Here is a 14035-nt window from a genome sequence, read left to right as displayed (position 1 = left end):
AAGGGACACCAGAGCTCCCTCTGCCGGATGAGGACCCAGGAGCTGGGCAGCCCTCGCTGGAAACCACGCCTGCTGGCACCAGATCCGAGAGAAAGAAATGTTTGTCGTTTGCGCCTCTCCGTCTGTGGTATTTTGTTTTAGCAGCTAAGACAGCACACAAATTATCATAAGGACTTAAAAGGGGGGGGGGATTTGGGCTTCCCTGGTGGCGCAGTGGTTGAGAGTCCGCCTGCCGATGCAGGGGACACGGGTTCGTGCCCCGGTCCGGGAAGATCCCACATGCCGCGGAGCGGCTGGGCCTGTGAGCCATGGCCACTGAGCCTGTGCACCCGGAGCCTGTGCTCCGCAACGGGAGAGGCCACAGCAGTGAGAGGCCCGCGTACCACAAAAAAAAAAAAAGGGGGGGGTGGGGATTTGGGAGCCGGGGGAGACGTGGTGGTGAAGTACACGATCGTCCGCCTTTGTCCACATGTGCAGAACTGGGCTGAAAGGTGACACGTGCCCCGACGAGAAAGGAAGAAAAACCTTATAGCTTGCTTACACGGAAGCTGGTGCCGAGGCAATTCCATGGCTCTGCACGTGGTGCTTCCTCATCTGTTACTCAGCGCGTCCCGAGTCCTTCCCGCGGTCGCTGCGGACAAAAGAGAGGGACGCAAGCTCGACAGCCTCCCCGCAGGCCTGGATTCTCTCAGAAGCACTCCTCCCGCGGGCAGCCACGTCCTCCTGGTCCAGGACCCATCGTGCTGCAATCACCCGCGTGGACCTGTGAGACCCACGGGGAATGGAGTCACCCAGTGACTAACGGCTCCCCCGCCGAGGGGTCGCTGACAACACCCCCTGCTGCTCGCGGGGCCGGGCTCCTGCTTGTCTCTGGCACCCGCCGGTCCTGTGCGGGAGACGTGAGGTCACAGAGAGACTGGGGTCCTTGGCGGAAACAAATACCACAAAACGGCACATGAGGATGCTGGCCCCGGTGAGGAGGCAGTCGTGCACACGCACTGACACACGCAACACACCGCACACACACGTACACACACGCTCTTGGGGGCGAGCCCAGAAGACAGGCGTCCAGCTTGTGCAGCGATCATCTCTGGGTGACGGGTAATAAGTGACTTTTCATTTTCTTCCTGAGACTTCCCACATTTTCCAGACACTTTACAACGACGGCATGAACGTTACAAGAAAAAGAAAATCACCAGACGTGTCTTTTTCTAAGTAAGAACCACCATGCTGGCCCCGGCATGGCTGCCGCAGGAGCTGCTGGGAGCCCAGGCCTGGCTCTGCTGCTGCACGGACCCTGGGGTCTCAGGGGCACGTGGCCAGCAGGAAGCCGCTCAGGAGCCGCGTGTCGCTGGCCACCTGTCCGGGCTGGGTTTGGCCGCTCTGGCCGTCTGGGCCATCCCAGCCTCGGGCCAGCTCAGAAGGGGTTAAGATGCTCCACCAATGCAAATTAGATTTAATTAATCCTTTTCATCAGTTGCAAATATACCTTCTGAACCCTATTAAAAACATGAATATGCAAATGCAGACCTTTTAAAATTCTCATTTTCAAGGACTAGGTGTTGGGATTTGATTAAGTGAATTCCGTTAACAGCCTGTAAACCTGGTGCAAAATTTAATTTCCATTTTAAGTTTGAAAAAAAGAGAAAAAAACGGCATGAAGGCTGTTGCTAATTGAGCTAATTATAGTGTCACATTACAGAGGCCACACGCAGAGCCCACAGGCTCAGGCGGAGGGGCCCTGGGCAGGGCCTGGGGGTGGCTCCCAGGGGCCCACAGCCAGCCCTGCCGTCAGGCCGTTTCCCAGATGCGGAGACTGAGGCTCAGGTAGGGGAGGAGACGTCCCCAGGAGCCCCTCGCAGGTTGTTGCGTGTGGGCTGCCTGGGCAGCCTGGGCCCCCCGACTCACTGGGGAGGTGGGGGCACTGGGCAGGGAGCCCAGGAGGGAGCCCGGGACCACGTGTCCCCTCCGTCCGCACTTCCCGGCTCTGCCAGCACCTCCACGAACTCCCGGGTGACCTGCTAGGATAGACGCTTCTCTGTCAGTCAAGCAGGGAGACAGTCTGGCGGCACATTTAACACGCACGATGGCTTGCCAGCAATACTCAAGCAACCGTGAGCCGGCACCGCCAGGTGCCCAGGACCCTCGGCCCCCGTCCGTGGTGCTGGCGCTCGAGGGCTGTCCAGTCCCATACGGTGGCCTGTGCGCACTCGCCACTGAGCACCTGAAATGTGGCTGGTCTAGACCCAGATGGGCAGCAGGTGCACAACAAGATGCTGGGTTTTCAAGACTCAGCGCTGAGAGATGGTAAATGAATGTCTCGCTAGTTTATATATATGTAATTTAGAGAACTCATTTTTAAAAATGAAGATATAATTGACGTATTAGTTTCAGGAATACAGCACGATGATTCAATATTTGTATATATTGCAAAACTAATTTTTATATGGATTACATGTAGAAATAAAGTGCTGGATGTATTAGGTTAGATATATTCATTAAAGTTAATTTCACCCGCTTCTTAAACGTGGCTGCCAAAATAGTTCAAATTACATATGCGACTTGCATGCTACTTCTGTCATCAGGGCAGTTCTACGGAAGACGCTAAAGCTGATGGAACATGTGTATTTTATGTATACTATATGTAACTCAGATATGTTATAAGCAAAATATGCATAAAGAAATGCCAGGTGGAAGGATAAGCAGGCCCAGGTGTGCGTCAGCTTGGGCCCCCCCTCCCCCCGGCCCCCATAACAAGCAACCACAGCCGGGGCGGCTTAAACAACAGACAGTGACTTTCTCGGGGTCCGGAGGCTGGAATCCGAGGTCCAGGCTCCTCCCGAGGCCTCCCTCCTGGGCATGCAGATGGCAGTCTCCTCCCTGCGTCCTCACACGTCGGCCCCCCTGTGTCTGTGTCCCAGTCTCCTCCTCTTACAAGGACACCAGTCCTATGGGATTAGGGACCAGCCTAACGGCCGCATTTTAACGTAATCACCTCTGAGGCACAGGAATTCAGCACATGAATCTGGGGACACAGCTCTGCCCACCAGGGAGGACGAGGCGGCGGGGTTCTGGGGAGAAGGTCCCCGTGGTGGGTAGACAAGGGCTGGTGTGTCTGAGGCTCGCCATGGAGTCCAGTTCCCAGAAATATTAACCGACTGGAAATCACCCCAAACCTTCCGCTCACTCTGGAAAATCTGCAGCCACGAGGAGGGCGGGGACAGAACCACGAGAGAAAGGTCTGCAGGCAAGACTTGCTAATCTGAACCTGGAAATGAGTTTTTGTTTTGGTTTTGTTTTTGAAGTAATGACCAAAATGGTTCGCGAGTATGGAAGTTCTGAGAGATGCTGTCAATTTTACTTTAAACTGAGAATCTGGTGTTTCTGTAGGTTATTGTTTTCAATAAAACTTAAGTGTTTTGGAAATAACAAAACCCCAATGAAATACATCAGTAGATGCTTTTATGGAAAATTTCCAAGACAACTGTTAAGTGAGGAAAAAACCCAAGCTGCAGAACAAGCTAGTTATTTTCAAACCACACAGGAGCCCAGTGAGCCCAAACCCTGCGCTGTCTGCCCGTGTGTCAGGTGCCCATGCGTCAGGTGCCCATGGCCATCACAGAGGACGAGCTGGGGCAGGGCCAGGGGGGCTTTTCCTTCACTTGACATTTCTGCTGCTGAGGGTTTTTCCTTTTACACTGAAAGTGCATCAAAATTGTGCAGTTGAAGAAACAGAGACGAATGAGAAGAAAATGGAAACCACGAGACAGGCACCAGAACGCGCGCCATCGTTGCCCCCTGTGCTGTATGACTGTGGGCGAGGCCCTGCCCCTCTCTTGGCCGAAGCAGGAATTTAAGCAGTTTGGTAAAGCCACCGCTCCTCACTGTGCCCACATGTATGTACACACACGTGACACAGCCATGCACGCACACACAGCACACACCCTTTCCTGTCCTGCCCTAGACTCCACGCCCTGGACCTCCAAGTCGCCCCTCTGAGGCTGCCTGGGGACAGAGGCCCGGCCCCTTCCTTGGTCCTGGCATCCTGGCGACATTGAACCACGAGGAGAACAGGCAGGTCTGACCCAGAAGCTGGGTCGTGAGGGCTGCTGACCCCGGCCAGGAGGTTCGGGCCTGACGGACTTGCCTGTGGCCTGAGGCAGGTCCTGCCCTTTCCGAACCCCGGCCTCCTCTCGGACAAGACGCAACTTGCGGGATCATCACGGGATGGGAAGGAGCTTTGTAAGCTGGGATGTTTCAATCGGGGGGCGGGTGGGTGGGGAGCCTTGCAAACTGGAACGGGGCTTGTGACCCGCGTGGGGTCACATCAAGTGCAGATTCTGACCCAGTGGGTCCCGGCATTGCTAGGCGGCTCCTGGGTGACACCGCGGGTCGTGGTCCACACCTGAGTCATGAGGAGCTAAAGAAAGCCTGGAGGTTTACTCATTTCCAGAACACGAACCAGGCGCACAGGGAGGGGAGAGAGACGATGAATAGCTCACATCCTTGAGCCGGCGCCTCCGGAGGCAGAGGCGGGCCGGGCCCTGGGGGAGGCGGGGGTCCCACGGGGGCCCCGGAAGGCGGCGCTGTCCTCCCTGGGAGCCTTGGGGACGCCGGAAGGAGGCTGTCGCACGCCAAATCCCACTCCATCCTGGCAATTAAGGTTTATCGCCGTAGCACTAATCCCTTAAAATTAGTCATTAGCGGCTTAACAACCACGTAGCGCTGCTGCCCACTGACGAGCTGGCGGCGGTGGGGTCTCCGCCAGAACCAGAACCTTCCGGGGCCTGGCTCCCCACCCGAGTGCACCCAGAGCCCCCGCAGGCGGCGGGGCGGGCAGCTGGCAAACTCAGCGGCATGTGACTGAGCGGACCTGGAAGGATGCTAGGGGGCCGCTGCGCCCCATCCCACCTAGACGCGGCCCCGGGGGTGGGGGGACAGCGCCTCCTGCCCCTCTTCCGGGAGGGAAATCCTGAAATTCAGCGCAAGCGCTGTCAGCCTGGGGCTGGGTGGGTGGTCCGGGCCGGGGGTGGGCTTTCCACCTGGAAGCGGCCTCAAGGACACCCCTGCCGAGGAAGGAGGTGTGAGGAGCCCAGGGCAGGGGGTGAGACCAGGTCCGGGTGCTCACGGGAGGCTGGGCCTGGGGAGGCTTGGCTGCCGGCCGCCCACCCTGTCCTCCCACAGACACGGGGCCGGGTGCTGGGCGGGGGCCCAGCGCCGCTACTGCAGGACCCGGGCAGGGATTAAGTCTCAGGAGGTGACACGAGGCCGGGGACGTGTGGCCCTGAGGGACCCATGGCACGAGAGGGGCAGTGGGGAGGGCTGACCTGGCCTTGGGGCCACGCGTCACCAGTGGGAGTCAGGGCTGTGGCACGAGCGCAACCCCTCCGCCCCCAACCCTCCGGCACGCGCCTCTCCCGCCGGGGATCCTGGAGTTCAGTTCTGGCCTTGCAACCGAGACCAGCACGCTCGGGGGTACCTGCCCGGCCCGCGCACCCCCTCGTGGGCCCTGTGGTGACCCCCGGGCAGAGATCACGAGCTTCCGGCCTGGCCTTCTGGCCAGGGTGACCCCGCCTGCCCTGAGCGGGGACTGGCCCCGTCTGCCCCGTCTGGGAGCCGCCCTCTAGCAGGTGCCGTCTGCATGCCGGGCGCACACAAGGGCCTCGCAGTGCATTCGTGTGGGCTAATGATTTTGCGTCAAGTTCTCACCTGAGCCTTTTATCACTGGCCTCTGAATTCAGCGATTTCACACGGGAGGCAGGCCGGGGCCAGGCCTGGGGTGACAGGGACACAGCCTCCGCCATAGGGGGGCCCGGCCCCAGCCCTCCGCGGCGCCGGGGACGGGGGCAGAGTCGAGACAAGGGCCTGGTCCCCCACTCCCAGGCTGGGGCCCAACATCATCTGTGGGACCTTTTCTCCCACAGAGCAGCAGGGAAGCGCCACTGCGGGTCTGGGGGTCCCGACAGAGAGAGGGAGACGGACGAGGCCCCTCCCCACCAGCCTCGCAGGGAGGGGCTCAGAGCCCGAGACGCGACTTCACTCTGTGCTGGTGGAATGAGGGGTGAAGGAAGGTGCACTCTGACGTCTGCTGGAAAACCCCCAACTGGGGGTCTTCATTAAGCGCAGGAGCCCCGGGACCTCCGCCTGGCTCGGCAGAGCTCTGCGCGAGCGTCGCTGCCTTCCCCCCGATTCGTGACGACAAAGAAACATGGAGCCTCGCTCCTCCCCTGCGAGATGGCGCTGAGGGCGCCCAGAGCGTCTGAGGGGGTGAGGAGAGCAGGACGCCCCCAGCCGGACCAGAGTCCGGTTCCGAGCAGCCTTGGCCCCGGGAAGCCAGTCTGCACGCCGAGCCTCAGCCTTCTCATCTGTGACGTGGGAACAGCACTTTCCTCCAGGGCCGTACTGGCCGTCAAACCAGCCGGGGGGTTCTGGGTTCCGGGCCTGTGCTGACCTTGCTGTGACCCTGGGCCTGGCTGGGCCTTGTCTGTCCGGGCACCCATTCACAGACCGAGCTCCAGAGTGACTGTGATGGGGGTGGGGTGTGAAAGGCACGGGGTCGGGGCAGCCCCAGACGCACAGGCCACACCTCCCAGGGCTCTGGGCTCTGCAGAGGGACCCAATGCTGGCCCTCCCCACCCACCTCCCCTGACCGTGGCCTGGAGACCTGCCGTGGGGCAGCACCGTAGGTGAGGCTACGCCCGGGGCCGCTCCCACCCACCTCTGCCGGGCTCCAGGGGTACCCACAGCCGCTCCTGCAACAGGCACACAGGGCGGGGATGTCAGGACAGCAGGGTGCCGAGCTGTGTGCGTGGAGGGAGCCCGTCAGCCCAGGGGCTCAGACGCACACACAGTGAGCCGGGTGGGGGCTGAGGGGAGCCTTTATTTCACAAGCGCCGGGAACTTCGCCGGCAGCCCAGGTTCACCCACCAGGTCCAGGCACGGCCAGGCTGGAGCACGGTGTGGTAGGGGCGCCTGGGGGAGGGGACAGGAAGCCAGTCCAGAGCACTGCCCGAGGTCCCCCACCGCTGCCTCCTACCTGCTCTCCAGGACGGAGGGTGACGAAGTGGTGGCCTGTCCCTGCAGAGTGGCCGTGAGCCCAGGGGTCGGGGAGGGGCACCCCTGAGCCGCTTAACCCTGGCGGCCAGAGCTGTGCACAGGTGGCTGGGGGGCACGCAGGAGTCCCCATCAGGCCCTGACGCTCACGGCCGTCTGGGCAGGAGGCCGGGCCCTGTGGATGGGGTAGCTGGCCTGGTGGGGCTGGGACTCCAAGGGACAGGCCTGAGCGGGCTCCCGCCGGCTGCCTCTTCCGCCTTCGGAAGTTGGGGGCATGGCTGGCGCGGGGCGGGGGGCCAGGCCTGAGCGGGCTCCCGCCGGCTGCCTCTTCCGCCTTCGGAAGTTGGGGGCACGGCCGGCGCGGGGCGGGGGGCCGCAGGCTAGGCCACGGTCTGGCGGCTGAAGAGGTCAAGGGTGAGGGCGCTGAGGAAGGCGGGGATGCTGTCCTGCCGCAGCAGGTGCAGCTCGATGAGCTCCTGCACCGTCCGAGAGAACTCCGTCTCCAGCAGTTGCATCTTCGTGCCCGAGGGTCCCGCGGCCTGCAGGGTGGGCGGGAGACACAGGAGATGCCGTTAGCAGGTGGGCCCTGGGCGGGTCGCCCCACTCAATCCCCCGTCGCCCCAGGCTCCAGACGCGGACGGGCCATCTGCCCAAGTCCAGGCACATCCCCCCAGGCGAGGCTGTTTCTCGGGCCTCCTGGGTGGTGGGTCTCACCCACGCTTCTGGAACCTAGAAGCCAGGACGGGGGTGTGCACGCCAGCTCACCAGCTCCTCCGGGTCTGTCCACCCGCAGACCCGAGCCCTTGTGAGGACGCTCCGTGCCGGGCGTGAGGGCCCTGTGACAGCCACGAGGCTGCAGGCGCTCCGAGGCGGATCTCACGCTGCCCCGTGTGCCAGGGCGACGGCCGAGGGGCCGCTGTGTCAGGGCCTCTCGCCTACTGCCCTCGGGCGCTGCTGCACGTCAGGGCTCTCTGTCATGGCGGCGGGGCTGCCTCTGGAGTCCGCTAATACGAGTTCAAGTCCAGCCCCTTCTGGCTGTGAGGCCTCGGGCATGGAACGGAGGGGCTCGCCGCTGAGGGAACCGCTGGAGCTAGCCCACTGGGTGGGGCTGGCTGAAGGGCGGCAGGTGGGAGGCCAGGCAGTCCTGGAGAACCCGAGAGAAGCCAATTCCTTTCACTACTTCTTTACGTACACGCGCCACCTGTGATTGGGGAGGTGCCACGAAGGAGGACGGGCCTGCCCCCCAGTGATTCGGAAGACCAGCCTTTAAACACCGTGTGTGCCACACGGGGGGACCCCCAAGCTAGCGGGTCAAGCCCTCATGTGCAAGTGGGGAGACCAAGGCCCAGATGGCTCAGGGCTGGCCTGGGTCACAAGGCAGGTGTGAGCAGGGCCGAGCCCAGGGCAGGTGCTCCCGGGGGTGCAGGGCAGCTGGGGGGTGGACAGAGGCCCGAAGGTGCCCAAACACTTGGGCAGGGCTCACGGGGAAGCCCCCTCCCTTCCTCGGGCAGGCCTGCGGCAGCTCTCACACCCTAGATGGTGCCCCGACATGGGCCTCACCTGCCAGCAAGCCCATCCCAGGTGAGTTAGGACCCCCGGGGTCTGCCTGCTGGGGGCGCAGGCCTGGGGAGAGGCCGTCGTACACCAGACAGAAGCCTGTGGCCTGCGACCCTGTCCAGCAAGGCAGTGGTGCTGATGGGGCAGCTCAGGGCAGTCAGGAGGCGAGCAGGGTGGCGGCCACCGTGGGCCAGCCCCCCACTTGCGGAACGACCACCTGCCCGCCCCGCCCATCTGGCCTAGTCAGCTCCACCCCTGATGAAGGCCACCGCTCCACTTGGGGAATCCCAGGCTGGAAGGGACACACCCGGTGACACGCACACGCCCCATGGGAGAGTCCCCTCCTTTCCCAGGCAGCTGACTAGGAAAGGATTCTTCCCGCCGACCCCCAAACTCGCCTGCCAGCCGGAACCCTGGCTCCGCCTTGGCGGGCGCCCACTGCACCAAGATTCCTGTTAACGGCCACCAGGAAGTGGAGCAGCGCCGCCTGCGGCCCACCCACGCGGCGGCCCAGGCTCGGGGGAAGGTGGACACGCTCGTCCCGGCCCACGGAGACCCTGAGAAATGGCCCCCGCCAAGACACACGTCTGAGAAACGACTCGTGTGCAGGGCCCACCGGCAGCTCTGACAACTCAGCAGGAGGAAGACAAATGACCCGGTTAAAAAGCGGGCGAACAACCCGAATGGGCCTTTTCCCCAAGGATACAGACAATTTCCCCAAGGATACAGACAATTTCCCCAAGGATACAGACGAACGGTCCCACCACTTCCTGTCCTCAGGAAGCGCAAGTGGAGCCCACGGTGAGACCCGCCTCAGGCCCGGGAGGACAGCGGTGACCCAGGCGACACGGTGCTGCGAAGGACGCGGGGAAGCAGGAAGCGGGCACGGCGGGTGCTGCGCAAACAGTCTGGCGGCCCCTCACGAGTGAGCCACGTGACCCGGCAATTCCACTCCTGGGTATGTGCCCAGGAGAAGTGAAAACACACATCCACACAGAACTGGCCCAGGAACGTTCACGGCAGCAACATTCAACGTAAGTCAAAATGCAGAAACCGCCACCGACAGGCGAGCAGGTACGTGCAGTGCAGCCACGGAAGGAGCGACGCTCTGTACACACGACACCACGGACGGCCCTCGAGAGCACACGCCAGGCCAGACCCCGTCGGTGTGACTCCACTCGCTCTGGCGAGCGCCACAGCAGGCAAAGCCGCCCAGACGGGGGCTGGGACGGGGGTCGGGGAGGGAGAAGGGGAGCGACTGCCGCTGGGCACGGGCCTTCTCTGTGGCGGATGAAAACCCTCCAGCGTCAGGTGGGGATCACACCTCAGCAGGGCCGTCTGCAACGAAAGGCTCCCTTCTGCCCAGCAGCCCGAGGGTGATCCCCCGGCAGGCCCAGCAGGCAGGAGGAGGCCTGACGAGGTGCAGGCCTGGATGTGCCACGGAGGGGGGCCCTCCGAGACCCCGGGGAAGGAGCGGGGGCATCTCTGCATTGGCCTGCCCCTGCCCTCCGACCCACGACCCTTCCGAGCGGCCCTGGAGCTCCCGGTGCTGCGGCCATCTTGGCTGTGTGCCGTCTCACTCGGCCCCGGCCCCCCCGCGGGCGGCCGGCCCTGCTCCGTTGCCCGTTAACACGTTTAGCCTTGTCATAATGGTTCAACACAGACCATTTTCAAACAAAAATAAGAGAAACCACTCTGACCTTTACCAAGAAAATCCTTTAATTTCTGCCTTCTGCTCTTGATTCTGAGTATTTTTCCCTAAATGTCAGAGGGGCCGGTTGTCAGCTGTCGGCTCAGCACAGGCTGGGTGGGGGGTTAGGGGATGGAGGGAGTCGGGGGCCCGAAAGGGCAGCCGAGTCTCCTGGCTGTGCAGTGGTTAGGGGCAACCCCGGCCCGTCCTCCTCCGCCCAACCTGGCCCTCCCTCAGCCCCCTGCTCCCCCGAGAGGCGGCCTTCCACTCCGACTTAAACTGGGGGTCCTCTGGGCGCCTCCCCAGGCCCCTGCAGGCTCTGCATGTGGGTCAGACGCGCCTCGCGGTGTCTGCACCGGGGCTGCCACTCCCGACGAGCAGGCCTGGCTCAACCCTGACCGACAGGGAGCTGTCTGGGACGCCCTGTCTGCCCGCGGGCATCGCCCGGTGCTCACCCCGCTGCCAGGCAGTTCTGGGCACCCGGCCGCCCTCAAGACCCAGAAGCGGGGCTCAGTGCTTCTCCCTCATCTCGACCCACGTCCAGGCAACCCCCCACGGCTCCCGGCTGCTCCCCTGACGTGCCCGGGGCCGGGTCCCGGTTCTGTGGACGTGCCGTGTTCCCAGGACGTGCCCATCAGCCTGCGTTCAACGCTACCTGGCCCCCAGGTACCCTGTGCGGCACTCTAATTAGGAGCTGTTCACTTAAAACAAGAGCGCAGTTGTTAAAAAGGCGAACTGCCCAGTAAGATGTGCTGACCATGCTGGACGGGAGGGGTCAGGCGTGTAGTAACCGCGCCCGGCTGAGGGACACGTGGGACCCGGTCAGCCCAGCCCAGGGCGTGGCCCGGCCTCAGGCCCAGCCCGCTGCCTGCCCTCCGAGGTGACCGGACGCAGCAGACACCGACTGCTCTCTGCCTGGGGAGGTGAGGATCCTGCCTGGATTAGCCACGAGGAAATCAAAGCACCCCGTCTTCAGAACAGAGTCAGGGCTTCTCAAGCCGGGAATCTAACACGTCCCAAGTGCTTTCACGCGCTCACGGGCTGATCTGGGGAGGGCAGCTTGCCCCGGCCGGCCAGCGTCCTCTTGAAATTTCTGCGCTCGAGAACGCCCTGGAGCCGGCACTGGGGGTGCCCCTCGGGCGCCCGCCGTCCCCCGCGCAGCACAGCCGCCCTCCGGGGCATCGGAACAGGAGCGCGGCTTGGGGAGCTCACGGGGCTAAGATGAAAGGTGGTTCATGACGGTTTTCTGAATTCTCCGGGGTCTTACTATGACTGCACGTACTTGTAATCGGTAAAAACAGTATCTAAATTATACCCACAAGGCCTGACAGCTTTGAGGATGGGCAAATACACACGGCGTCCCTGCTACAGGCACGTGCCGACGTGTGGCTTCACCAGCTCCCAGGCCGGGGCCCGAGCGGGGCCCGCGGTGGGGACACACGGTGTCTGGGACCGGGGCTCGTGGGACGCCCTGCCATGGTGCCGTCACCACCTGTCGGCCTCCAGGGCCGGGGTGAGCTTCGCGGGGATTGGGGGTGGACACCTGGCTGGCTTCCTCCCCAGATGCTCCCTGCCCGTGGGAGGGCACCTCCGGGGGTGGCCCCGCCCGCCCCCCGTGTCCTGGGCTGCAGGTGACACCCAGCGTGGTGGCCGGCGGCCTGCAGACGCTGCGGAAGTCTCTGCGCCGCCTGCCCACCTGTGTTCCTCGGAGAGATGCGCGCACAGCCCCCCTGGCTCCCTGCGCGTCCGGCCCCGTGGGGCCCTTCTTGCCGGCCACGAGGACGAGCTCTCCCGGCCCACTTGGGCTGCTCTCTCCCCGCCTGGTGCCTCGGGGCCCCTGTCCCAGCCGCTGTGGGCCCGCCGCCGCCGCATCCCTGTCACCCCCAAAGCCTGGTCAGCCTCCCACTCCAAGAGCAGATGTCTCCGTTACCCCCGCGAGGCTGGCCAGGCGTGGCTCCCAGACCAGGGGCGACTGGGGGCGGCCGCTGCGCTCTGGGTCCCCGGAGCCCAGGGCAGGCGGCCCTGGGAGGCCCAGGCAGACGCCGATGCGTGCGAACAAGCAAGGGACACGGTGGCAAGTGGGTCAGGACAACTTGGCCAGAAGCTGAGAGCGCTGTCCCGGCACGAAGTTCCAGGGAACGGAAGCTGGCAAAAAAGCATGTCCAGCGAAATAGCTCACCCAATTATCCCGCTTAATTGTACTGAAAAAGCATCTAAATACTGCATGGTCTAATTATACCAGTGCTACTGGAATTCACCGTCCCCAGCTAGGGGTGACCTTTCCCACGAGTGATTGTGGGGGGCAAGGCCGGGCACCCCAACAGTTGCAGATCCGTCTCAAACCCACAATTATTATTATTATTATTCTTCTATTTATACAGCCCTCCATCTTCCTAGAGGCTCCGTTTTAGATCCACACGCAGCTGTTCCTGCAGCCTCACGAGGGGGGAGGGCACACACGGGGCATCGAGGCCCCGAGCGGTCACTTCCAGGAACGCTGCCCCTCACAGGTGGGCGCCTGGGGCCTCCTTCCAGGAGGTTCCTGGGGGCAGAGGCCCGTGGACAGGGGAGGTGCGAGTGGGGGTGGGCACCACAGAGCCAACCGCCTCCTTCCCACGTTCTCGGGGGCAGGGGCCAGAGAGGACCCAAAGGCCCGGCTCCCCCAACCCTGGGCCCGCCGCCCCCCTGGGCCCCCGCCTCCTCCGTCAAGTGGGCTGGGCCACGTGTCCCCTCCAGCCCTCATCCAGGAAGCCTGCCCCTCCTCGCTCCCCATCGAGACAAGTCACACAGCCTCGGAGTAATTTTGTGGAGCCCACGGGGGCCGCGGAATCATGTGAAGAGCGATGTGGCTGCAGGACCGGCAGCGACGGAGTCAGAAGCTGGGCTCACCGCCGGCTGCTCTCCTGTCTGCTGTGTGACTGGCCACATCACTTCACCTCTCTGAGCTGGACTTTTCTCAATTTAAGGGGGACGCGTGCCTGTGTTCCCACCCCAGAGGGCTGCTGGCGGGCTCAGATGATAACACCTGTCAAAACGCTCGGCAGGCACCTGCCTGAAACAACCGGAAAAATGAGACACAAACACGCAACAGTGCTTTCAAGTCCTGGGACACGTGGGAATGAGGGGCACGGTCCCGGGAGACGGGAAGCAAGCCCTGTGACGGCCCCATTCACCCCTCAAGAGACTTTCTGGGCACAGTGAGGGAGAGGCCCAGGCAGAGCCGGTGGACTCTCTGAGCTGAGAGTCTGGGGAGACCCAGCTGGCCAGAGGGTGCAGGACAGAGTGCCTGACAGGAGAGCCACGCCTGGAGGAAGCACTGAGCAGAGGATGCCCAAGCACTCAGCAGGGTACTGGTCAGCACACAAGGAAGAAACCACCTGAGACCACGGGGATCAGAGCAAACACCACCCCCGCAGGAGGAGCTCACACGGCTGGAGCAGCGCCCGCCCTCAGCAGCCACCCCAGAGAACCCCCCCGTCACAGGGCACAGGAGGGTCTCCCCTCCACACGAGCACAGTCACCCTCAACTACATCCTGCTCTGGTCCTGCTCACAATTTTTTTTTTTTTTTTTGCCACACCTGGGGGCATGTGGGATCTTAGTTCCCCAATCGGGGATCAAAGTTGCGCCCCCTGCAGTGGAAGCGCAGTCTTAACCACGGGACCGCCGGGGAAGTCCCTGGCTCACAACTCTTAAACTGAGACTGAAAGAATCTGCTTCCAAGTAAGTAACACCC

At 62.9% G+C, this 14035-nt stretch overlaps 2 protein-coding genes across 12 annotated transcripts in view; both read right to left on the bottom strand.

Moving 5' to 3' along the window:
• The window catches only part of PSMG3 (proteasome assembly chaperone 3), a 348811-nt gene that overhangs the window by 172847 nt on the left and 161929 nt on the right, over nt 1–14035 (bottom strand). The gene's annotated exons all lie outside the window — the stretch shown is intronic.
• MAD1L1 (mitotic arrest deficient 1 like 1) overlaps nt 7287–14035 on the bottom strand; it is a 316733-nt gene continuing 309984 nt past the window's right edge. For 10 of the 11 annotated variants that reach the window (XM_004268980.4, XM_033426704.2, XM_033426706.2 and 7 more), the window contains one exon: nt 7287–7592. In XM_004268980.4, coding sequence (XP_004269028.1) covers nt 7434–7592 — 159 coding nt within the window. In that variant the 3' untranslated portion in view covers nt 7287–7433. The remainder of the gene's footprint in view (nt 7593–14035) is intronic. The other variant, XM_033426705.2, reaches the window with a different exon arrangement.

The sequence above is a fragment of the Orcinus orca genome, chromosome 16 (genome assembly GCF_937001465.1).
Source record: "Orcinus orca chromosome 16, mOrcOrc1.1, whole genome shotgun sequence".
In the NCBI taxonomy this organism is placed as follows: domain Eukaryota; kingdom Metazoa; phylum Chordata; class Mammalia; order Artiodactyla; family Delphinidae; genus Orcinus; species Orcinus orca.
This window is presented reverse-complemented; position numbering and strand designations above follow the sequence as displayed.